At 43.3% G+C, this 26,819-nt stretch overlaps 1 protein-coding gene across 2 annotated transcripts in view; it reads right to left on the reverse strand.

The window, feature by feature from the left end:
* The window catches only part of nkain1 (sodium/potassium transporting ATPase interacting 1), an 883,832-nt gene extending 857,865 nt beyond the window's left edge, over window positions 1-25,967 (reverse strand). For both annotated transcript variants that reach the window (XM_072246605.1, XM_072246607.1), the window contains exon 1: window positions 25,266-25,967. In XM_072246605.1, coding sequence (XP_072102706.1) covers window positions 25,266-25,319 — 54 coding nt within the window. In that variant the 5' untranslated portion in view covers window positions 25,320-25,967. The remainder of the gene's footprint in view (window positions 1-25,265) is intronic.
* Window positions 25,968-26,819: the final 852 nt, after the last annotated feature.

Here is a 26,819-nt window from a genome sequence, read left to right on the forward strand (position 1 = left end):
ATGACCTTAAGGAGACACAAAAAGCTGCTCCACTATTCAGAGAGATCATGACTAGTACCCATCCCTCCCCATCTATAGTCAACATTCATCCTCATCAGTTATCAACTAATGCGTTACAATTTTCAAATACTCAGCCTCTACTGTCCTTCAAAGGTTCATTTATTATCAAGTTATGTATGCAGTACACAACTCTGAGATTTGTCTTCTCCTGATAGCCATGAAACAAAGAAAACCATGGAAGGCATTCAAAGAAAAACATCACCAACTTCTGTCAAAAAAAAAATCTTGCAAATGGCAACATGATAATCAAACTCCCCCACCCCCACGCGAAAGAAAAAAAATCGCGCTAATGGCAACAAGAACATCGACCCCTCACCACCCTCCCATGGAGAAATACAAATCGTGCAAACGGCAAGGACATCATATTCCAAACCCTAACCCCCCCACACACAAAAAAAACTAACAAACTGTGTCAAACGGTAACAAGAAAGAATGGAAGGGAGGAAGTCTTTGAGGAAGAGACTCCCAAAGACTCAGGAAACACAGAGAAAAATACTTCAGCTCAGATCTGTCTTTAGTAGCTGACCATTGATGTTTAAACAGGTATCCTTCATTCTGGATTTGCCCACAAGAGGGATCATGCACTCCAAATCTGCCCTACCAACACCCTGCAAGATGTAAAGTTTCATCAAGTCCCCTCTCGCTCATCTATAGAAACCTGGCTTAATCCTGATAGACCTGATATGTCTACCCACAGATGCTGCTTGACTGTTGAGTTCCTCCAGCAGATTGCTTGTTGCGTGAGATTACAGCATTTTCGGCCTCTTGTATCTACAAGCCTACTGTTTGTTTCCAACTCTATGTTCAAAATCTTCTTCAAGTACAAAACTACAAGTTCTCTTTTCCCTAGTGGTAAAGCATTCTACACCTGCTTCAGTATTACCTTGGCTTGGGTAGAGAAGTCAGTTACAATAGACCAATGGATTCTCCTAATTCATTTCCCAGCTGACCACTGTTATACACAACTCTGTTGCTGGCTGAATGCCAATCCGCTCCCAACTGGCAAAGTCTCTTAAATACGTCACCTTCAATGACATAAGAGATCATTACTGACATAAGTGTTAGATTCACCGGCAGCCTAAGTACTGGCACTGGCACCGGCAGACAAATGTAGGTCCCCTACAGACAGAAACAGGTGAATTGATTATGGGGAGCAAGGACATGGCAGACCAATTGAATAATTACTTTGGTTCTGTCTTCACTAAGGAGGACATAAATAATCTTCCAGAAATAGTAGGGGACAGAGGGTCCAGTGAGATGGAGGAACTGAGCGAAATACATGTTAGTAGGGAAGTGGTGTTGGGTAAATTGAAGGGATTAAAGGCAGATAAATCCCCAGGGCCAGATGGCCTGCATCCCAGAGTGCTTAAGGAAGTAGCCCAAGAAATAGTGGATGCATTAGTGATAATTTTTCAAAATCGTTAGATTCTGGACTAGTTCCTGAGGATTGGAGGGTGGCTAATGTAACTCCACTTTTTAAAAAAGGAGGGAAAGAGAAACCGGGGAATTATAGACCGGTTAGCCTAACGTCGGTGGTGGGGAAACTGCTGGAGTCAGTTATCAAAGATGTGATAACAGCACATTTGGAAAGCGGTGAAATCATCGGACAAAGTCAGCATGGATTTGTGAAAGGAAAATCATGTCTGACGAATCTCATAGAATTTTTTGAGGATGTAACTAGTAGAGTGGATAGGGGACAACCAGTGGATGTGGTATATTTGGATTTTCAAAAGGCTTTTGACAAGGTCCCACACAGGAGATTAGTGTGCAAACTTAAAGCACACGGTATTGGGGGTAAGGTATTGATGTGGACAGAGAATTGGTTAGCAGACAGGAAGCAAAGAGTGGGAATAAACGGGACCTTTTCAGAATGGCAGGCAGTGACTAGTGGGGTGCTGGGACCCCAGTTGTTTACAATATATATTAATGACTTGGATGAGGGAATTAAATGCAGCATCTCCAAGTTTGCGGATGACACGAAGCTGGGCGGCAGTGTTAGCTGTGAGGAGGATGCTAAGAGGATGCAGGGTGACTTGGATAGGTTGGGTGAGTGGGCAAATTCATGGCAGATGCAATTTAATGTGGATAAATGTGAAGTTATCCACTTTGGTGGCAAAAATAGGAAAATAGATTATTATCTGAAAGGTGGCCGATTAGGAAAAGGGAAGGTGCAACGAGACCTGGGTGTCATTATACACCAGTCATTGAAAGTGGGCATGCAGGTACAGCAGGTGGTGAAAAAGGCGAATGGTATGCTGGCATTTATAGCGAGAGGATTTGAGTACAGGAGCAGGGAGGTACTACTGCAGTTGTACAAGGCCTTAATGAGACCACACCTGGAGTATTGTGTGCAGTTTGGGTCCCCTAATCTGAGGAAAGACATCCTTCCATAGAGGGAGTACAAAGAAGGTTCACCAGATTGATTCCTGGGATGGCAGGACTTTCAGATGAAGAAAGACTGGATGAACTAGGCTTGTACTCATTGGAATTTAGAAGATTGATGGGGGATCTGATTGAAACATATAAAATCCTAAAGGGATTAGACAGGCTAGATGCAGGAAGATTGTTCCCGATGTTGGGGAAGTCCAGAACGAGGGGTCACAGTTTGAGGATAAAGGGGAAGCCTTTTAGGACTGAGATTAGGAAAAACTTCTTCACACAGAGAGTGGTGAATCTGTGGAATTCTCTGCCACAGGAAACAGTTGAGGCCGGTTCATTGGCTATATTTAAGAGGGAGTTAGATATGGCCCTTGTGGCTACGGGGGTCAGGGGGTATGGAGGGAAGACTGGGGCGGTGTTCTTAGTTGGATGATCAGCCATGATCATAATAAATGGCAGTGCAGGCTTGAAGGGCTGAATGGCCTACTCCTGCACCTATTTTCTATGTTTCTATGTTTCTATTAAGTAAAGGATCAAAGTTTAGAAGCTCAATAAGAAAATTGTTTGTGAGCCAGGAAGAGTAGGACTGGAAGGAGGGAAGTACCTTCTCATGAGGTTCATATCTACAGTGCGTCAGTATAAAGTTCTTCCTCTTATAAGGAAACTGTACAATGGGTACTACTTCTGGTGCACACCTCAACTTGTGAAGGATATTCACTTCCTGGGATACTTCCCACTTCCTGGGCCAAAGGGTCTCATGTTTGCAAAGACTGGCTTTCTAAATACAGCAGATCACAAACAGTTGTAAATCAACTTCCATCTATCGTTGTTTAGCTTCTGGTCATAAATGGGAGCCAGTCTTCCGTTCTTGAAATGTAAATGGCAAGGAGTAATTTGCTGAACAACAGCTTGTTCTCCATATCGTGCTGTCCCAGCTTACGCATCATGTAGACAGCTGGGATGCAACATCCATGGTCAACCCTACCAATAGAGTTCCTCAATCAGCTTTGAATTTAAAAACACACTTTGCAAACAAACCCTGTATAGAGTTAGAGACTTGCTGGCTCACAGCATCCTGTCTTACCGCTCAAGAGCTGCAATACAAGACAATATTTAGTTTGGCCTGTTTCAAACAGACAATGCTGACTAAGTTCAAGGAAGCTTGCAGACCAGTTAAATAATATAATTTATCATAACAGCAACTGGTCTATTAATGTTGGGAGTTTTATGTACTCAGGAAAGTTAGCTTTATAGCATTAGTAGTGGAAATTTTGGAAATGAGTCTTCAAAAATCTTTTAGGCCATTTGTGTAAAAAGCATATCTGAGGAAATATTATATATGTGTACAATTACCCAGGTGGCAGAGAAGCTGTATAAATGTAGAGAACAATTCAGGTTTATTAGGAATGGGGTAAGGAACATCAAGAAAAATGAAAGAAACACGGGGTGAACTAGAATCTATTCCTCTGGCTTTGGTTTTTGTAATTAGCAATTTGTCTGCGTTGTTCAGTTGATAGGAAATGCACCTGTGTTTTGGAAATCCTTTGTGTTTTGGAAATGGTTTGTAATTTGGAAATGTTTAAAATAGAAATCGCCTGTGAGTTTAAATGTGTTTTGAGAATGCTGCTTGGAAAATAAGAGAATGGTGTTTAATTGAACTACTTTTTTAGCTGGAAATATCTTCTGTTTAGTGGGGGGGAGGGGGGAACCCACCGCAGATACAGTGAGTATTAGCAGCTAAACATATCATGGAGAATAAACGGGGAGGTAACTTGTCTTTGCTGAGTGGATAGGCACAGTATTACCACCCTTTCGTGAGAGTACTTGTCGCTACCTATATCGGACAGGTCTTAATGTCTTTGCTTGAGTTTAGAACTTTGCAGTCATTAAACCCAAAACCATCACATAACTTTATCAAAGGTAGAATTTTAATCCAATAATTTTTCACTATGTTTTCCTTTATTTTTTATTTGGTTAAACACAGCAAAGGCACATCCTGAAAACTGAGATATCTTCCCTCTAATCTCCTCCACTGTGTGCTTTGCTTTGGTTTATTGCAGTAAAACCGACATTGGAAAATTGTTTCAGTAAAGGCGGCTAAGGAGGTGGAAGCCCACTGGGACACTATAATAGCAAAAACAATTCAGCGAACAACAGCTTGAATGTACATGTCTTTAATGTGTTAGACTTCCCTAGGTTTTTCACGAGGGTGTTTGCAAACAACACTTGCTGCATGTTGGTATAAAATAGAGAGGAAAAAAACATGCCAAAGTCAAGTTGGAATTAAATATGGGATTAAAAGGGAAGAAGGAGAGACCCGAGACAGCCTCTTACCTACTTGTGCACAATGATGTTTTATACTTCTTTCAGTTAGTGCTGACGAAGGGCCTGGGCCCGAAACGTCGACTGTACCTCTTCCTATAGGTGCTGCCTGGCCTGCTGCAATCACCAGCAACTTTTACGTGTTTTGCTTGAAATTCCAGCATCTGCAGATTTCCTCGTGTTTATGTTTTATACTTTTGTTTCTTTGCTTCGTGGCTGGCTGGTGGAGGCAGAATTTATTGTTCATCCAATCCTACTGATGGAGGTGATTCTCAGCCTTATTGGGCAGTGAGTTCCGGGGCTTAAACGCAACTCTGAAGGAAGACTGGTAATATAGTTCCTAAAGCAAGAAGTTCTGTGACCCAGAGAGAAACATACAGGTAGTGGTACTGTTCTATTCTTCATACTCTTAACTGCTATATTTATAGAAGTTTGATAAACTTCTATAGATACGTATTGGAGAGTATATTGACTGGCTGCATCACTGGCTGGATTGGAAATACCAATGCCCTTGAACAGAAAATCCAATAAAAATTAGTGGATATGGCCCAGTCCATCACAGGTAAAGCCCTCACTCCATTCAGCACACCTACGCAAAGTACTTTTGCAGGAAAGCAGCATCAGGGATCCCCATTACCCAGGCCATGCTCTCTTCTCACTGCTGCCATCAGGAAGAAGGTACAGGAACCTTAGGACCCGCATCACCAGGTTCAGGAACGATTACTGCCCCTCAACGTCAGGCTCCTGAACCAAAGGGAATAACTTCACTTGTTACACATCATGGAAATGTTCCCACAACCTACAAGGACTCTTGCAGGTTACAAGGACTCTTAATCGCATGTTCTCAATATTTATTGCTTATTTATTTATTGTTCTTGTTATTTTGTATTTGCACAGTTTGTTGTCTTTTGCACACTGGTTGGATGCCCAGTTTGGTGTGGTCTTTCATTGATTCTATTATGGTTATTATTTCATTATGGATTTATTGAGTATGCCCACAAGAAAATCAACCTCAAGGTTGTATATGGTGACCTATATGTACTTTGATAATAAACATACTTTGAACTTCTGGTGGTAGAAGTCATGGATGTGGTAGGTGACTGTCACTAGGTGGTAGGGGTGACTTTGTAAAGGTCTAAGCGAGCAAGTGCAGTCCTTCTTGTAGACGGTGCACACTGCAGCCACTCTAGGATGGTAGAGTAGGGGATGGTATCGTGGTTGGGCAGCAATCAGGTAGTCTGATTTGCCCTGGATGGTGTCCTGGTTGGAGCTACATTCAAACAATTAAGTACAAACTATTCCACATACTCTTGATTTATACCTTAGAACATAAGAAATAGGAGCAGGAGTAGGCCATCTGGCCTTGTCGAGGCTGCTCCACCACTCAATAACATCGTGGCTGATCTGGCCGTGGACTTATCTCCACCTACCTGCCTTTTCCCCATAACCCTTAATTCCCCAACTATGCAAAAATCTATCCAACCTCGTTCTAAATATATTTACTGAGGTAGCCTCCACTACTTCATTGGGCAGAGAATTCTACAGAATCGCCACTCTCTGGGAAAAGCAGTTCCTCCTCATCTCCGTCCTACATCTACACCCACAAATCTTGAGGCTATGTCCCCTAGTTCCAGTCTCACCCTGCAGTGGAAACAACTTTCCTGCCTCTGTCCTATCTATCCTTTTCATAATTCTATATGTTTCTGTAAGATCTCCTCTCATTCTCCTGAATTCCAGCAAGTACAGTCCGAGGCAACTCAATCTATCCTCATAGTCTGACCCACCATCTCTGGAATCAACCTGGTGAACCTCCTCTGCACTGCCTCCAAAGCCACTATAACCTTCCTCGAGTAAGCAGACCAGAACTGCACGCAGTACTCCAGGTGTGGCCTCACCAGTACCCTGTACAGTTGCAGCATAACCTCCCTGCTCTTAAATTTAATCCCTCTAGCAATGAAGGCCAACACTCTATTTGCCTTCTTGATAGCCTGTTGCAACTGCAGATCAACCTTTTGTGATGCATGCCCAAGCACGCCCAAGTCCCTTTGCACTGCAGCATACTGCAATTTTTTTACTATTTAAATAATAACCTGCTCTTTCATTTTTTCTTCCAAAGTGCATGACCTCGCATTTACCAACATTGACTTCCATCTGCCAGACCCTTGCCCACTCACTTAACCTATACATATCTCTCTACAGACTCTCCCATATTTTGCAGGTGGCAAAAGGATTTGGGGTGTTAGGAGGCAAAGCATTTATACTCTTGCCCTCCTCTGGTTGAGTTTCTGATCATGTTGACCCATGTTAATTGTGTAAAGATTATTAACTCGACTCTCTTATTAGAGATTTTTTGCCTGGGACTTACCTGGTGCAAACGTTTCTTCTTAACCCATGTTTGAATGGCATCCAAGTCTTGCTGCGTGTGTACATGGGCTACTTCATTTCTGAGGAGCTATGAGTAAAACTGATCTTTGCAAAATCAGCAACGATCACCACTTCAGAAGTTATGATGGAAATGGTTAATGAAAGCTGAAAGTGATTCAGCTGAGAACTCCTGCAATGATATGCTGGAGCTGAGATGATTGATCTTCAACAACCACAGGCATCTTCCTCTGTAAAGGCTATAATTACCACTGCTCGAGTTTTTACCAGGGATCATTGATGCTTCACTCGGTCAAGTATTACTTTCACGTCAAATGTGGTCACTATCATCTCATCTCCTGATTTCTGCTCTCTGGAACAATGGCATCTGGTGACAAATGATATTGCCAAAACTGAGAGTATATTCATCAATAAGCATGGTGAATAGTGAGTAGATGCCACTTGATAATGCCATGGATCATACCTTCTGACAGGTAAGCAAGAAGAATGTCAAACCCCAAGCCCCCCAGCCCACCAATCAGCAACAAGAAAGAATGGGAAAGAACGTGAAAAAAAAAGTGTATTGGCCTCTTTCTATGTTTTTTAAAATTGCGTGTTCTCGTCCATTCTTTCTTTTTGCTGATTGGCGGTAAGGGGGTTTAGAGTTTCATGGTGCTGTTTCTCTGTTCGGACCATCTGTTAGTTTTTGTGCAAGGAAGGGGCTGGGGGGTTTGTAGTTTGCAAGTTCTTTTCCCTTTCATGCGTGGGAGGAGAGATTGATGTCTTTTCTTTCAACTACTTCCATGTTTTTTTCTGTATTTCATGGCTATCTGGAGAAGGCGAATCCCAGAGGTGGATTCTGCAAACATATTTTGATAACAAAATGAACTTTGAACCTTCTGAGTGTGAGTAGACCAATTGGGCAGTAATTAGCTGGATTAGATTTGACGTGCTATTTGTGAAGAGGACACACCTGGGTAATTTTCCATATTGGTGGGGAAGTTCCCCTTGTTGCAACTCTGGAGAAAAAACTGGTCTAAAATAGAACAAGTTCTGGAGTACAGATCTCATTTGGGATGTAGTCTGCTCCCACAGCTGTGGCTAGTCTCAACGGTTCCTTGATATCATTTGGAATGAACCAAATTGACTGAAGATTAACTTCTAAGGTAGCAAGAGCCTCAGGAGGAAGCCATGGTACTTTATGGGCCATCACTTCCTGCTGAACATGGTTTCACCTCAACCTGAGCAACAGCAAAGATGATCCAGGGTAGCAATGCTGATTCACGTCCTGATGCAGGGTCTTGGCCCTGAAACATTGACTCTTTATTCTCCTCTCTAGATGCTGCCTGACCTGTCGAGTTCCTCCAGCATTTTGTGTGAGCTACTCTGGATTTCCAGCACCTGCAGAATCTCTTGTGTTAAAGATAATCCAGGAACTCCATTTACCCTCCAAATTTACATAATTTTGTTATTTATTATTATCGACATCGAGTACAGAATAGGCCCTTTCAGGCCCTCAAGCCACGCCACCCAGCAATGCCCCAATTTAATCCTAGCCTAATGATGGGACAATATACAATGGTGCCTTTGGATTGTGGGAGGAAACTGGAGCACCTGAAGGAAACCGATGCAGTTACAGGGAGGACGTACAAACTTCTTACAGGCAGCAGTGGGAATTGAACCCATGTCACCTGTACTGTAAAGCGTTGTGCTAACCACTAAGCTACCAATAGACAATAGACAATATTCAATAGGTGCAGGAGTAGGCCATTCAGCCCTTTGAGCCAGCACCACCATTCACTGTGATCATGGCTGATCCTCCACAATCAGTACCCTTTTCCTGCCTTCTCCACGTATCCATTCACTCCACTATCTTTAAGAGCTCTATCTACTCTTTTTTGAAAGAATCCAGAGAATTGGCCTCCACTGCCTTCTGAGGCAGAGCATTCCACAGAACCACAACCCTCTGTGTGAAAAAGTTTTTCCTCAACTCCGTTCTAAATTGTCTACCCCTTATTCTTAAACTGTGGCCTCTGGTTCTGGACTCCCCCAACATCGGGAACATGTTTCCTGCCTCTAGCGTGTCCAATCCCTTAATAATCTTATATGTTTCAATCAGATTCCCTCTCATCCTTCTAAATTCCAGTGTATACAACCCCAGTCGCTCCAATCTTTCAACATATGACAGTCCCGCCATCCCGGTAATTAACCTAGTGAACCTACGCTGCACTCCTTCAATAGCTAGAATGTCCTTCCTCAAATTTGGAGACCAAAACTGTACACAATATACCGTGGTGATAACCTTGGAGATAAGTGACAAATATCAGCCAAACACACAGGAGTAGTTCTTTTAAGATCATATACCAACACCTGCCGTATTTAAAAGGGCAGACAGCAATTTCATCGTCCTGAAGAGGGGTCTCGGCCCGACATGTTGACTCTTTTCCATAGATGTTACCTGACCTGCTGAGTTCCTCCATTCTCTGTGCATTGCTGAAAAATTTATGGAGATCGAACTACTATTTCATTCAGCAGACCATTTGATGATCTTAAGATATTGTTGCTCACTTGGTCCTATTTATTGACAGTATTATTAATTTAAAAAACAGAGGAAATCAAAAGACTAGGTGATGTGTTATTCAGATTCTGAATAGGTTTGTGGGATTGTCTGGAGATACTTCTTCAATGCAACCATTCAAATTGCCCTTCACAGTTTACAAAGCCACATCCTACACCGGTATCATCTTAACCAAAAGCGGCATGGATAACTTCAATCACCGCTACTCTGAACCACTTCTACGTCCTTTAGGCCCTGTTTCAAGGTCTCTTTGCAAGCCTTGCTCTCAGTATTTTTTGCACATTTTGTTGTTTCTCCATCTTTCTCTGCTTATGTATATTTCATAAAATTCTATTGTATTTCTTCCCCCCTGTAAATGCCTGCAAGAAAATAATCTCAGTGAAATACTTGGTAACATGCACTCAAGGGCCATTTTATTAGGCACACTTGTACATCTGCCAGTTGATGCAAATATCTAACGAGCCAATCATGTAGCAGCATTGAATGCATAAAAGCATGCTGATGTGGTCAAGAGGTTCAGTTGTTGTTCAGACCAAACATCAAAATGGGGAAGAAATAGGGATCAAAGTGACTTTGACTGTGGAAGGATTGTGGGTGCCAGACAGAGTGGTTTGAATATCTCAGAAACTGCTGATCTCCTGGGGTTCTCATGCACAACAATACACCTGAAGTTTATAGAGAATGGTGCGAAAAAAAAATCCAGTGAGTGGTGGTTCTGTAGGTGAAAATGTCTTGTTAATGAGAGAGGTCAGAGTAAAATGGCCAGACTAGTTCAAGCTGACAAGAAGGTGACAGTAACTCAAATAACCACACATTATAATTGTAGTGTTCTCGTGCAGTGTGTTAAAACTTTGACTAAACACCAAGTTAAACCGGAGCCAATGAAGACAGAGTCGTAGTAAGATTAACCATTTACTGTTCGCTCTTCCACATTAACTTCATATGGTGAAAACTGTTGATAAAAAAATATAAACATATACAGCGTCTCTTTCATTCTGGAGACCACGCGCGCTCTCTTCTTTTAGCGAGTATCTCCAGCCGCCCCGAGTAGCGGGCGAGGGGGGTTCCGTCAAACTGCTGCCAGGCCCGAGCCCACCACGCGTTTGAAATTGAAAAGCCGACACGCACGCCACCCAAACCACTGCTTCCTTAACAGAAACCGCATTAATATTTTCACTTCAAATACTTTCATAGGAACTTACGGCGTTGCTTCGATAATGTTTCTTTGTGAGTAGACACAGAGCTCTTCACAATTATGCTGCACGCATGGCACCCACCTTTACACCTTCCCGAACCAGAGGTTACACATAAGGCGCAGTGAAACCGGAGGTGACGTTATCACATGCCACGATATACCATAGACAATGAATTTACCCTTGTTATACTGTAACTTAATTATCTACCTTTAACTTTAACTAGAAAATAGTTACAAACAAATTATTTAAAACGTAGACCCAACAAAGTCAAATAACTGCCTTAAGGGCAACACAACAACAGTGGTGTGCAGAAGAGCATCCCTGAATGCACACTACGCTGAACCTTGAAGTGGACAGGCTACAGAAACAGAAGGCCACGTATGTACACTCAGTAGCCACTTTGATAACTACAGGAGATACCCAATAAAGTGGCCACTGAGTGTACAGGGATTTTGATAATAAAATGACTTAGAAGCCACTCGGAACTCATTTTATCTTCTTTTTAAAAACAAGTCTCAGCTCGAGGTTGAGCACAAGAATTCAAATCAGGTAGTTCATTTGCTGAAGGCAGATTTTATTTGGTGTGGTAATAGCGGAGGTCTTTCATCCAAAAAAAAATATAATAATGCTACCTGCTCAGTAAAGGATGTGGAGAGAAATTAATAATATTGCACACAGCGGAGGAGATTAGAGGCCAGATTACTGCTTTCAGGATGTGCTTTCGTTGTGTTTGAATACCTGGCATACAGAATAAAGCAGGGAAAGCTAAAAGCAAAAGAGCAACATCACCCTCAAGAGAAGAACAGCACCGTTACCACAGAAAGACATTTGTCATGTACCATTCAGCTAGGTCTTCTAACATACAAGCTACAACAAATTCAGAGTGGATCACATTATAGCACATTTATTATTTACTTACAAGGGAAGTTCTATCTCCAAGCAAGTTATTGTCTGGAAATAGCTTCAGTCTTATAATTCAAAACAAACCACTCATACATTTTTAGAGTGCAACAATTAATTCATTGCATAACATTCCTCCGTTATCTATGTTCTTAGGTGGTTCTGACATTTGTTCTTTAGAAGCTCTGTCCTGTTAACCTCTGTTGTTGAAACATCTGCACAGCCATAAATCACATCTCCTGTCATCAAACACACACAGACTTGTAAGCCTCCCATCCAAACCAGCAAGTCAGCAAGGCACTCTGGGATCTCACAGGTTCCATTTTGTCACATTGCATTTTACAAAAGTTACACATTCATAAAGACTTCAAGGTTATGGATATATTTCTACACATTCAAGCCAATAATTTGAGCTGTAGGGCAGAAAAGAAATCTGAGAATATGAGATTACATTTAGTCACAGGCAAGAACCTTATGTTGACATTTTTAATGTATACAGTATACAGGAAACTGGGTTTGTCAGTCATAGCCACCCCTCATTCAGTTTTGAGAAGGTGATGGTGAGCTACCTTCTTGAACTTCCAAGGCCATTTTGCTGAATTTGCTTCTACAACATTGTTGCATGGGGAGTTTCAAGATCTGCTCCATTAGGCAATACATTTCCATGTCAGGTTAAACACAACTAATGCAAGGTCAACACAACTATTGTACCTTACTTGCCCCTTAAATAAAATCTGTAACATAGTACGAATGGTGTTTGCATAGGTCTGCTTTGCATATCTTCAGCAATGTTTATGATAGGCACTGCAAATAATCAGCCAGCCAATGGTGTAGTGGCATCCACACCGGACTTCGAGGTAAGTGGTCCCGGGTTCGAATCCGGCCGGCTCCTTGCATACGTTCCACCTGTGTTGGGTTGAGCGTCAAGCTAGCAACTCGGCCTCATAAAAACAGACCAATACTAAAGAAACGGCAAGGTTGCGCCCCCCCCCCACCCGATGTGCCACAAGGCATGGAGAGGAACAGCAACAAACAACTGCAAATTATGAGTAGTTACCAGTAATGTAATTTCAGTCTATTAGGAAAACCGGACATTAAAATAAGGTATTAACGTATGATAACCTGTCTTGATAACGAGGAAGAATTATTCTTGAAGCGTGGGCAATCATATTACTAAATAGTCTTCTCCAGGACACATTATCAACTTTTACTTGAATAGTGAATTTTTCAGCTCTCTTAATTGCAAAAACTGAAGGGAACTTGTCATATCACTCCACAGTCAATATGATTGCACTTGCAAGTTGAACCCTTTGCGGATTCTAAGCAATGTTCTCTTATTAGGGGCAAAAACAAGAGACTGGAATTAACTCCAGGCAGAGTTCAAACAGAAAGTGTTAGGACTACCCACGTGTGGCAGAGGTGTCACAGATCAAGGACTCCTGCATTAATGAATTGATACTGCAAGCAGGCTCTGCCTGGCCTCTGTACACAGAAAGGTTTCAGCCAAGCGATTTGGAAAGTTGGCCCCTGCAAGATTTAATTGGTTCAGTTGAACTCAAGACTCCCCGCGAGAAAACTTAATTGGTCTTGTGTTGGACTCGAAGAGAGCAAAGTTCACCTCCAGTATGGAGACCAAGACAGGCGACCATGGCCTGATCAATGGAAAGGAAGGAAATGATCAGCAGGGGGTAGCTAAAGCAAGCAGCCAGTCCAGTGCATCCCACCAATACCGAACTTGGAAAGGGTACGGAAAGAGGCCAGACAAAGATTTTGCACTACATTAGAAATATCCACTTCTCCCTTTAACTTGTTGTATCACAGGAAGAGGAAGTGATAGATCAAGATACGTGCAAGAAAACCACAAGAATAAATACAACTTCCCCGCCCTATGTTGTGCCAGACATACTGATTGCTTGATGTTAATCAGAGCCATTATAAAATAAATAGATTCTAAACAATTGAAAATTAAGCATTCTTAATTGGGCCCATCAGTTAAAGTCTCGATAGAAATGACAAGATGAATTACATTCGACACATTTTGATATACTTTGTATGGGGCTACTGGCTTCTGCCTGTAACGTGTGAATATGTTGAATACTAAGTGATTGCAAAGATCTTTTTAAGATTCTTAGCATCTCACTACAAGAAACTGACATCAAGATCTGGCCAATTAATCTTGCTAAAGACATGTGGAGCCCTGTAACAGAAGGGGAAATGAATTGCGGGATTTCATTCTATGCATGGCAATTGATGGCCTCGCCAATGAAAATGGACTTTAAGGTCAAGAGAGATTGAAGTTTTTAAAGGGGATCCCAAATGAATAAGTAAATGCATAGTAACAGTGTCTTTCACATCCTCAGGAAGACTTAAAGCTGATGAATTACTTATAGTGCAGTCAGTACAATTTTAGTTTTCATAGAATATGATCTAAAGTCAGCAATGACTCAAAGAAACTAGTTAATCCTCTTTTGTCAGTATTGGTTAAGGGGTGAAATTAATAATTTCTTCCAAAAAGAATCTTTAAATTTTCTTCTAAATCACCACTTTAACCTGTTTCAAAGTCACATTTGAAAGAATCCCGACAATACAACATTCTGACTATGGTATATTGATCAATTAGCCCCCAGATAATGATCGGCTTCCAAAATTCATTGTTAGAGATCCAAGGCAAATTAGGGTGGATAAATCCCCATGGCCTGACAAGGAGTTCCTTCGGACCCTGCAGGAGGCAAGTGCAGAAATTTCCAGGGCCCTTGCAAAGATATTTACAGTGCCTATAAGAAGTCTTCACCACCCTCCCCCCTTGGAAGTTTTCAATGTTTTATTGTTTTATAACATTTAATCACAGTGGATTTAATTTGGCTTCTTTGACACTGGTCTCTTTTGTGCCAAAGTGAAAACAAATCTCTACAAAGTGATCTAAATTAATTATAAATATAAAACACAAAGTAGTTGATTGCATAAATATACACATGCTCCCCCCCTTTAATATGACACAACAAATCACTACTGATATACCCAAGTGCTTTTAGAAGTCACATATTTAGTTAAATGAAGATTTGTTTTGGAGACCTGTGTGCAGCCAAGATGTTTCAATTGTTTGTAGTAAAAATACAAGTCCAACTGCTGGCGAGTCAGTATCCCGGCAAAAACTACATCATGAAGACAAAAGAACACTCCAAGCAACTCCACAAAAGGTTATTGAAAAGTACAAGTCAGGAGATGGATTCAAAACAATTTTCAAATCACTGAATATCCCTTGCAGTACAGTTAATTCAATCATCAAGAAGTGGAAATAATATGGCACCAGCTGTAAATCTGCTTCTAACAGGCCAACCTCAAAAACTGAGAGACCGTGCAAGAAGGGGACTAGTGAGGGGGGGGGGGCCACCAAGAGACCTATGACAACTCTGGAGGAGTTACAAGCTTCAGTGGCGGAGATGGGAGAAACTGCGCGTACAACTGTTGCCCAGGTGCTTCACCAGTCACTGCTTTATGGGAGAGTGGCAAAGAGAAAGCCATTGTTGAAAAAAAAAACCCACATGAGATCTCAGCTAGAGTTGTTGTGGGATACTCTTAAGTCAGCTGGAAGAAGATTCTATGGTCTAATGAAACCAAAAATGAGCTTTTTTGCTATCAGACTAAAAACTATTTTTAACGTAAGCCAAACACTGCACATCATCAAAAACACACCATTCCTACTGTGAAGCATGCATCATGCTGTGGGGATGCTTCACTGCAGCAGGTCCTGGAAGGTTTGTGAAGGTAGAGGGTAAAATGAATGCAGCAAAATTCAGGGAAATTCTGAAGAACACCTGATGCAGTCTGCAAGAGAACTGCATCTTGGGAGAAGATTTGTTTTCTAGCAAGACAATGACCCCAAGCATAAAACCAAAGCTGCACCGGAATGGCGCAAAAAAAACCAATTTAATGTCCTGGAGTGGCAAGTCAGAGTCCAGGCCTCAATCCAATTGAGAATTTGTGGCTGGAATTGAAAAGGGCAGTTCACTCAAGGTCCCCATGCTCTCTGACAGAGCTTGAGCAGTTTTATAAAGAAGAATGGGGAAAAATTGCAGTGCCTAGGTGTGAAAAACTGATAAAGACTTAACCACACAGACTCAAAGGTGTAATTGCTGCCAAAGGTGCATTTACAGAATATTGACTTGAAGGGGCTGAACACTTATGCATTCAATTATTCTGTGTTTTATATTTGTAATTAATTTAGATCACTTTTTAGAGATCTGTTTTCACTTTGACACAAAAGAGATTTTTTTTTCTGCTGGTCAGTGTCAAAAAAGCCAAATTAGATCCACTGTGATTCAATGTTGTAAAACGATAAAACATGAAAACTTCCAAAGGGGGGGGGGTGAATACTTTTTATAGGCACTGTAAAACATCTTTAGCAACAGGAGACACACCAGAAGATTGGAGGATTGCCAATGTTGTTCCACTCTTTTAATAAGGCTCTAAAAATAAATCCAGAAATTATAGGCTAGTGAGCCTGACATCAGTAGTGGGAAAGGAATTCTAAGGGACTGGATATCTGAGTATTTGGATAGACATGGACTGATTAAGGGCAGACAGCATGGCTTTGTGCATGGTCGAACACACCTAACCAATCTTATAGAGTTGCTCAAGGAAATTACCAGGAAAGTGGATGAAGACAGTGGATGTTGTCTACACGAACTTTAGCAAGGAATCTGACAAGGGGTCACATGGGAGGTTGGTCAAGAAGTTTCAGTCACTCTGCATTTAAGATGAGGTGGCAAGTTGCATTAGACATTGGCTTTGTGGGAGAAGCCAGAGAGTGGTAGTAGATGGTTGCCTCTCTGACTGGAGGCCTGTGTCTGGTGAAGTGCCGTAGGGATCGGTGCTGGGTCCATTGTTAGTTTTCATCTATATCAATGATCCGGCTGATATTGTGGTTAACTGGATCAGCAAATCTGCAGATGATACCAAATTTGGGGGTGTAGTGGACAGCAAGGAGGGCTATCTGGACCAGCTGGAAAAATGGGCTGAAAAATGGCAGGTAGAATTTAAAACAGACAAGTACAAGGTGTTGTACTTCAGCAGGACTACCTAGGGTAGGTCTTACACAGTGAACAGGGGACACTGAGGTGTGCAGTAGAACAAAGGGATCTGAGAATACAGGTCCGTAATTCATTGTAAGTGGTGTCATAGGTAAATAGGGTAATTAAAAAAAAGTTTTTGGCACATTGGCTTTCATAAATCAAAATACTGAGTACAGGAAATGGGATGTTATGTTGAAGTTGTATTAGATGGTGGTGAGGCCTAATTTGGAGTACTGTGTCCTGTTTTGGTCACCTATCTACAGGAAAGATGCAAATACGTTTGAAAGAATACAGAGAAAATTCACAAAGAGGTTGTTGTGTCTGAAGGAACTAGGTTCTATGGAAAGATTGAATAGGATAGGTCTTTATTCCTTGGAAGGTAGAAGGTTGAGAGGAGGTTTGATAGAGGTGTACAAAATTATGAAGGGTATAGATAGGGTAAATGCAAGCAGGCTTTTTCCACTGAGGTTGGGTGGGACTACAACCAGAGGTCGTTGGCTTGGGGGGAAAGATCAAAAGCTTAAGGGTAACTTCTTCACTCAAAGGGTCGTGAGAGTGTGAATGAGTTGACAGCACAGGTGGTGCATATAAAAGCTCGACTGCAATGTTTAAGGGAAGTTTGAAGGGTAAGTGGATGGTAGGGGTATGCAGGGCTATGGTCCCGGAGCAGGTCGATGGGAGTAGGCATCTTAAGCTGGAGAGCCTGTTTCTGCGATGTACTTCTCTATGACTCCATCAGTTAAGGAAGTAGTGCAAAAGGAGGGCAAAATAAAAGAAAAAATAGAGTGAGGTCATGTTCCTGGGTTCATTGTCCATTCAGAAATCTGATGGTGGAGGGGAAGAAGCTTTTTATGAAGTGGTGAGTCTTTGCCTTCAGGCTGCTGTACCTCCTCCTTGATGGTAGCAATGAGAAGAGGGCACATCCTGAGTGATTTGGGACCTTAACAATGGATGCTGCCTTCTAGTGGCATTGAGTCTTGAAGGTGTCCTTGATACTGGAGAGGCTAGTGCCCACAACAGAGCTGGATGAGCTTACAACTTTCTGCAGCTTTTGCAGTGACCCTCAATACCAGACGGTGATCTAACCAGTCAGAATGCCCTCCACCATGTATCTGTAAAAACTTGTGAGTGTCTTTGGTGACATACCAATCCTCCTCAAACTCCTAATGAAATAGAAGCTGCTGTCATGCCTTCTTTGTGGTTACGTCAATTCGTTGGGCCCAGATTAGATCTTCAGAGATGCTGACAGCCAGGAATTTGAAATTGCTCACCCTTTCTACCACTGATCCTTTGATAAGTACCGGTGTGTTCCCTCGACTTCCCCTCTCTCAAGTCCACAACCAATTCCTTGGTCTTACTGACACTGAATGCAGGGCTATTGTTGCGACACCACTCAACCAGCTGATCTATCTTGTGCCTGCCTGCCTCCTCATCACCATCTGAAATTCTACCAATAGTCGCTTCAAGGCAAATTTATAGATGGAAGTTTGATCAGTCCCTAACCTCATAGTCGTGGGTCCACACAGTCTTGTGTTTAATATTTAGGGGAGCCCTTCTTTCCAAATATCCTGCATTTTACTGTTTGGTAACAAGAATATATTTTTTGACAATAAACATTAAAATGCAGGAGACTGGGACTGAAAAGCTCCCTCAAATATTAAATACAAGAGATTCTGCGGATGCTAGGAATCCTGAGCAATACACACAAAAATCAGGAGGAACTCAATAGGTCAGGCAGCATCCATGGAGTAGGATAAACAGTCAATGTTTCAGGCTGATGAAGTGTCTACTGTTTATCCAATCTTTGATGCTGTCTGACTTGCTGAGATTTCTGTGTGTTGCTTCCCCCATTTATTCCCTCATTTGTGGTATCTCATGTTAGTCTCAATATATCAGTCAGTCAGTCAGTGGGTGTCGTCCCGAAACCGGCGTTGGCGGCTGTGCACCTCCATCTTCTTCAATCTTGCGACAGCACCAAGTACAGCCTCTCCTCCCGTTTGTTCTCGCTGGCCGCCTTGGCACCGCCCGCTGCCGCGGCCGCTTCTTCGAGCTCGGCCCTTCCTTAGGCGGAGGCCTTGGGCAGGTCCAGGCACACGATGCAGCGCCCAAGTTCGTCATGTCTCTTCTAACTAGGTGCATAGCACACGATTTGTAGATACGTGGTGAGGCTTTAATCTCCTCCACGGAAGATGGCCATTGGCTAACAAGGAGCTCATCCACCCTTTGTCAGATCTTGTTTTTTTTTTAGTCCTGCTGGGTGTCCTCACACCCTCCTCACCAGACTAAGTCCGGTGGAGGAGCCAGCCCAAGTCGCTGACCATTCAACCACGGCCCCCGGCTGAGCGCTGGGCGCCCGCCCCTCGCCAAATCTCTCCAAGCGCCCAGCGCCCAACCGAAAACCATGGTCGAGCGGCCAGCGACCAAACCGGAACTGGAGACTACCTTCTTGTAATAAAAGACTATAATATTTCTGCATGCATTTCCACAAGATCACTACAATTATTATTCAAATTAATGGCATATACTCATTATGCAAATAAGAGAATATAAAAACAAGGATGTGATGCTGAGGGTCCATACAGCACTGGTAAGGCCTCACTTGGAGTATAACGAGCAGTCTTGGGTCCATTACCTAAAAAACGATGTGCTGATATTGGAGAGGGTTCAAAGGAGTTTCACAGAAACGATTCTGAGATTAAAAGGCTTGTCATATGAGGAGCATTTGATAGCTCTGGACCTGTACTCGCTGAAATTTAGAAGAATGGGGGGGGGGGATCTCTTTGAAATTTATCGAATACTAAAAGGCCTAGATAGAGTGGTTGAGGAGAGAATGTTTCATAGAACATAGGAAAGTATAGCACAGTACAGGCCCTTCGGCCCACAATGTTGTGCCGACCCTTAAATTCTGCCTCCCATATAATCCCCACCTTAAATTCCTCCATATACCTGTCCAGTAGCCTCTTAAATTTCACTGTGTATCTGCCTCCACCACTGACTCAGGCAATGCATCCCACGCCACAACCACTCTCTGAGTAAAAAACCCTCCTGTAATATCCCCCTTGAACTTCCCACCCCTTAACTTAAAGCCGTGTCCTCTTGTATTGAGTAGTAGTGCCCTGGGGAAGAGGCGCTGGCTGTCCACTCTATCTATTCCTCTTAATATCTTGTATACCTCTATCATGTCTCCTCTCATCCTCCTTCTCTCCAGAGAGTAAAGCCCTAGCTCCCTTAATCTCTGATCATAATGCATACTCTCTAAACCAGGCAGCATCCTGGTAAATCTCCACTGTACACTTTCCAATGCTTCCACATCCTTCCTATAGTGAGGCAACCAGAACTAGACACAGTACCCCAAGAGTGGCCTAACCAGAGTTTTATAGAGCTGCATCATTACATCGTGACTCTTAAACTCTATCCCTTGACTTATGAAAGCTACCACTCCATAAGCTTTCTTAACTACCCTATCTACCTGTGAGGCAACTTCCAGGGATCTGTGGACATGTACCCCCAGAACCCTGTGCTCCTCCACACTTCCAAGTATCCTGCCATTTACTTTGTACTCTGCCTTGGAGTTTGTCCTTCCAAAGTGTACCACCTCACACTTCTCCGGGTTGAACTCCATCTGCGACTTCTCAGCCCACTTCTGCATCTTATCAATGTCTCTCTGCAATCTTCGACAATCCTGTACACTATCCACAACATCACCAACCTCTGTGGCATCTGCAAGCTTGCCAACCCACCCTTCTACCCCCACCTCCAGGTCATTAATAAAAATCACAAAAAGTAGAGGTTTCTTATAGTAGGAGAGTCGAGTGCACAACCTTAGAATAGAGGGATGTCCATTTCGAATGGAGGTGAGGAATTTCTTTTGCGAGAGAGTGGTGAACGTGTGTGTGTGTGTGTGTGTGTGTGTGTGTGTGTGTGTGCGCGTGTAAGGTGGAGGTTGATAGATTCTTGATAATTCAGCGTTTTAAAGATTACAGTGAGAAGGCAGAAGAATGGGTTTGAGCAGGAAATGGATCAGCGGGAAATGTCCTAATTCCACTTCAATGTTTATGATTCAAAGGTTCAAAGGTACAATTTAATGTCAGAGAAATGTATACAATATACATCCCGAAACGATTTTTCTTCGCAACAAACAAATTGCATGATTTTAAACATTATGCAAACAGTTCAGAATGCCACAGCATTTAATGAAGAGCTGAACTATAAAACAGTTCTTTATTTCCCTTCCGCTCAGTAAATCTCAGCATTCAGTGTCGTACAATATCCTCAAACACTTCAATTTCCATTAACTCAGGCTTTGTGTATTCAAGGCTGGGGAAGAATGGCTTAATGCAGAAAACATCTCGGTACCAGGTTATCAGCAGGAACTGATAACAAGACTAGGAAAGGAGCATCCTATTTAAAAACCATGTACGTCCTGCTGTAATGAAAGGTGATCCTTCTGCAGAGAAAAGCAAACACTTGTTCAAATTTCTAGAAAGCTGAATCAATGTAGCTGAAGTCTCTAATGAACCTCGGCGATAAGCAGAAGAACCAAACGATGCAACAGGAAGAAGTCACTGAGGCAAGCTCTGACCAGTATCTTTGTTGCTTAGCTCTCGTTCTGTTCTGCTTTCCATTTAAATCTACTTGCATCGATTTCATATTCCCTAATGCCTTCCCTCATGTATAAATCTCAGCTGACCCACGAACTGAACAGCTTTAGAGGGGGAAGTGTCTCCTAGGTTTTCACATCTCTTTGTAGGAAGCAATTAAGGCAAACAGACTTCTCAAGAGGGTGCCCGGAGCGGCAGGACCCGCAGAAGCAAGTCAGGAATGGAAATAGGTGGAAGTATTCACAAGTAAGGCCAAAGGTTCCAGTGGAATGAGGCACGAGCCTCAGCAGAGATGATGGATGAATAAAGCTTGGGGAAGGACAAGGACACCAGAAAGAGAGGGAAGGGTGTCAGCCTTTGTTAAAGGATTTGAGCCAAGAGTGCCTTCAATTTGTCCTCGCTGGGCCAATGGAGTGAGTTACCATGTTGTATCTCTAGAGCAGGGGTTCCCAACCTTTTTTTATGCCATGGACTGCTACCATTAAGTGAGAGGTCCATGAACTCCAGGTTGGGAACCCCTGATCTAAAACTATTTTGATTACAGATACTCAGGAACCATCTTCCAACACAAGTTTTTGTTTAAAAAAAAACAAATCTTCACTATTAACACACATAAAAGTTGCTGGTGAACGCAGCAGGCCAGACAGCATTTCTAAGAAGAGGTACAGTCGATGTTTCGGGCCAAGACCCTTCGTCACTATCTTTTTTTTTACTGAAAATCTTTCAATTTTGGACTTTATACAGAAAGGAACATCGGCACTAATATGTCAGGTAATTTGGTGGCTCTCATAAGATTCAAGGACAAAACACGTTTTTGTCTTTCAATTGACTTAAGGCTCAATTTCCAATATTTACTGCATATTTTAGTTCAAGAGCTGGAAGAAAAGATGAGAAGTTAGAGTAAGAAGGTGGGGGGAGGGGAGGAAGAAGTACAAGGTGGTAAGTGATAGATGAAACCGGGAGAGTGGGAGGGGTGAAGTAAAGAGCTGGGAAGTTGATTGGTCAATGAGATAAAGGTCTGGAGAAGGAGGAATCTGATAGGAGAGGACAGAAGACCATGGAAGGGGGAGGAGCACCGGAGGAAGTGATGGGCAGGTAAGGGGATATGGTGAGAGAGGGAAATGGGATTGGGGGAATGGTGAAGGCGAATGGAGAGCAATTACTGGAAGTCAAGAAATCAATGTTCATGCCATCAGGTTGGAGACTACCCAGACAGAATATAAGGTCATCTGGGTAGCCTCCAACCTAATAGCATGAACATCAACTTCTTAAACTTCGAGTAATTTTCTCCCCTTCACCATTCCCCATTCCTGTTTCCCTCTCCCATCTTTTTCTTTACTTGCCCATCACCCCCCTCTGGTGCTCCTCCCCCTTCCCTTTCTTCCATGTTCTTCTACCCCCTCCTATCAGATTTCACCTTCTCCAGCCCTTTTTCTCTTTCACCAATCAGCTTTCCAGCTCTTTACCTCATTCCCCCCCTCCCGGTTTCACCTATCACCTTGTACTTCTTCCTCCCCTCCCCCCCCACCCTCATACTCTGACTTCTCATCTTTTTTCCCCAATGCTGATGAAGGGTCTCAGCCCGAAACATCGACTGTTGACTCCTTTCCACAGATGATGCCTGGCCTGTTGAGTTCCTCTTGCATTTTGTGTATGTTTGCTGCTTTGGATTTCCAGCACCTGCAGATTTTCTTGTGTTTGGGATCTCTCGGGCTGTAGGTTTCATACATACTACTTTGCTGATTTTAGTTATTGGGTTGGCTCCTTAACCCTTGGGATGTTTACCTTATCAAAAGACATGGTTGAAAGCTTTGGAAAGTAAGTTCAGGCATGATCCAATTGAATATCCAGGCAGGTCAAAGGGCAGATTGACCCAGTCCGGTTCCTGTACTGATAAGAATGAGCAAAGGAGATGGATGAACACCAGTCCTGATGAAGGGCCTCGGTCCATAACGTCGAATGCTTTTTCCCGTCTGTAGATGCCCCCAGACCCGCTGAGCACACTGAGCGCGTTGCTCTGGATCTCCAGCACCCGCAGCACTTCTTGGTGTGAATGAGTGCTTCTTGTAGCACACTTGAGAAACATTAGAATAAACATTCCCACACCCAAAACACTTCGATGTCCTATGCACAATCTTTGATCTTTCTCTCTAGCAGTCATCTAGAAAAGCCAAGCAAAACTCCAATGCCTCGTGACCTTCAAACAGCTCTGAATTCACAAAAGCCCCCACTGAAATTTTATACTATTAAACATGGAGTTTTTACTTTTCTACACAGAATATTAATATTTTTGTCTTCACTCCTGATTGCCTCGTGATTTGTTATGCACAACCTTAACTCAGAAATATCACTTCTTCTAACTGTTCACCACTTCCGCAATGCTGCGTAGTCTACAGATGAGTGAAATGTGAATAGAAGATTCAAGAGGGCTCTCCAGTGATATTCAGAACCTGCACGGGGGTGGGGTAGGGGGGAAGAGGATAGAAAGACCAACAACTTCCCCTAAAAAGCATCAGTAACACCTTATGTGGAAATAGCGAAGGAAAAATCAATGCCAAATGACTAAAGACTTGAACAGAACACATAGTTTTAGAGGAGCATCTGAGAAGGTGACGTAGGAAGGGCTGGACAGTGGAGTCTTGGGTTTGGCAGCTAAAGTTGTGTTACAGTTGGGGAAAAGCCTCAAAGGAGGAGGAGATGACAGAAGTAACGAAAGGATGCCAGGGGCCTTTAAAGGGATTTCAAAGAATAGATCAAGACATCAATTCTCTCTTCTAAATAGTTAACGCACATCAAGCAATGGGGCAATTTCCCTGAAATGCGCAAGCAGAATTTTAAATCCTTGAGCTTTCCTGTAGTTATATTCTATCTAGTTTTCCTATCGTCACCAGCAGCTTGTAGTAAAGCTGCCTGGCAGGACAGGACTCCGTCGGATCGTTTGATTGGAATGAAGAGTAACATGTGACTGTGTGGCACAGCCCTAAGTTTAGTGGGGTCCGGTTACACTGAGGAAACATCTGTTCCCCAAGTCGCTCTTTTGCACCTGTAACCATCCCGGAGTTGCACTGTCACCCGCTTCAGCCAACAACCACGTTCACCCGATGAGCCTCGTGTACTTCCCGTTTCACTACGCGTTGGGTGGCCGCGGTTTCACGATCGGGTCAAGTTATCCCCTGGTCAAGGTAACACAGCGCAGAAATTTAAAACTCAGCCCCATAAAATTTACACTTGAAACAAAAAATGAATTGCAAAATATAAATTGCTGAGCGCCAGCCGCTTTGCAAGGAAACACGCACATTCTACTATTGTAAGAGCATAACCCCAAAACGCAAGTTTAGAAATAGTAATATGTTCTCACGTAATGTAAACCGACTAAAAAGAGACAACTGTAGCAACAAGGGGAAAAAAACACAACTAGAGTGACATTGTTAGCATCGTTTACAGGTCTACATCTGAAAATACTCAAACTAAATATCCATGTGTCCTGATTTTGCCCCCAAGAACACCGACGGGGTTCATTACTGTCAACCAATATCCGAGAGTGCAAACAAGCACGTACCAACCACACAATTGTTCCTCGTTCAAAACAAAATTCAAGCCATATAAAGGCTTCAGATATTGGGGAATATCCAGCTTCAGGCATAATGACACACCACCGCGACAAAGGTATAGACAACCGGGTTTCCCCGGGAATTACAGTGTTCTCCACAGTGAGACAATAACCGCGTTTGCTTCCCCAAACGACTTGGTCCAGAACACAATCAGAAAGTGGAATAAAGGAAATCTCACAACTTACCAGCTGCAAGCTGCAGAGGACGATCAGGGTACAGCGTCCATTGCATCTCCCCATGGCCCCCGACTCTGGTCAGTTTCGGCAGGAGAGATGGACCTGAATGGGTTTCAGCTGAAACCGCCGAGGCTTGCTTCGCATTTACTCACGCCCAGCACTCCCACCTCCGGCCAGGTAACTCCGATCACCATTCACACAGACGCCGGGTGATCGACCCCCAGACGCTTGCGGCCGTGTCCCTGGCAACCGCGCTCACTCCGCCGCCGCCGCCGTCCACCGTCGAGGTGACTGGGTCATTATTGCCGGAGAGTGCCACACCTTCCCATTCTCAGATGCCGCTGCCTATCTCTCTCCGGCCGACAGCTGACCGCCGTGAAGTCCGGGGCGCGCTGGGTGGAAAGGACGCTGCCGCTGTGAGTCAGTGTCTCCCCGGCTGGAGACGGAGGTGTGAAAGCGCGGGCGCCCGGGTGGGATTCAGTGAACTGGCCGCCGCTCAGCTCAAACATAAATGACACGGGCTCTGCAGTTAAGAGATCAAACCACGTGGCTCGGGTGTGGCGGGACGAAAGCGGCGATTTCTCTCATGGGGGGGTGGGGGGAGCTCGGCGAACAACCTCCCCGTCGGAGCCGCCTCACGGCCGGGCGAGACGGTCCTCGGAAGTGCCTGGTGTTCAGATCTAACTCAGCTTCAGCCCGAGAGCTGATTCATTCCCCCCACCCACCTCTCTCTCGACTTCCAGCACTTTGGTTCAATATTTATTTTTTTTACCTCGTTGCAATTCCTACACTCATTCACTGTTACTGACATTCGCTCTGATTCCTTTGTCAGTAGTACCTTTCCGCTGCTCTTTTCGCGCCTTCCTGTATCTTTCGGGGGGTGGGTGGGTGGGAGGGAAGGGGGGGGACATTTGCCTCAGTGCGGAATGACAAAAACTGTCGGCATCTCCCGTGCAAATATCAATTCCAATTGGAAATAGTTGTCCGCCAGCAGCTCCCGCCACATCTGATGTGTCTTCCCGGTACAGTAACTGCTGACATCTAGCGAGCACTTTCGAAGCGAAATTATTTCTGTACACGGCGTTTGGCAAAAGAGGGGAATAAACTTTCGCAAATGCCATCGTCGTTAAGTACAAAGGCGCTTCTATTATGGCGGTAATCTACTGATCCTCAGTTTAACTTTGAAAAGCATTAAATTTGCATCCCCCGCGTTTTACACCAGCAACTTTTAAACAGCAGATGCCGGAAACCTGAAATCTAAAACGCCGTCAATATTCGGGCGAGGCAAAGGGGGAGAAGCATAGATAATGTTTCAGGTCGAGATCCCTTAGCAAAACAGAAAACCGCTTGAAACGTTAATATCTATCAATCTCTCGCTCTCTCTCCTCTCTCTCTCTCCATCTATCTATCTATCTATCTCTATGTCTATCTATCGCTCTCTCTATCTCCCTATCTCTCTCAATCTATCTCTCTCTCTATCTCTCCCTCTCTCTCTGTCTATCTCTATCTCCATCTCTCTCCATCTCTCTGTCTCTCTCTATCTCTCTCTGTCAATCTATCTAT

This window comes from Mobula birostris, chromosome 29 (genome assembly GCF_030028105.1).
Source record: "Mobula birostris isolate sMobBir1 chromosome 29, sMobBir1.hap1, whole genome shotgun sequence".
Taxonomy (NCBI): Eukaryota; Metazoa; Chordata; class Chondrichthyes; order Myliobatiformes; family Myliobatidae; genus Mobula; species Mobula birostris.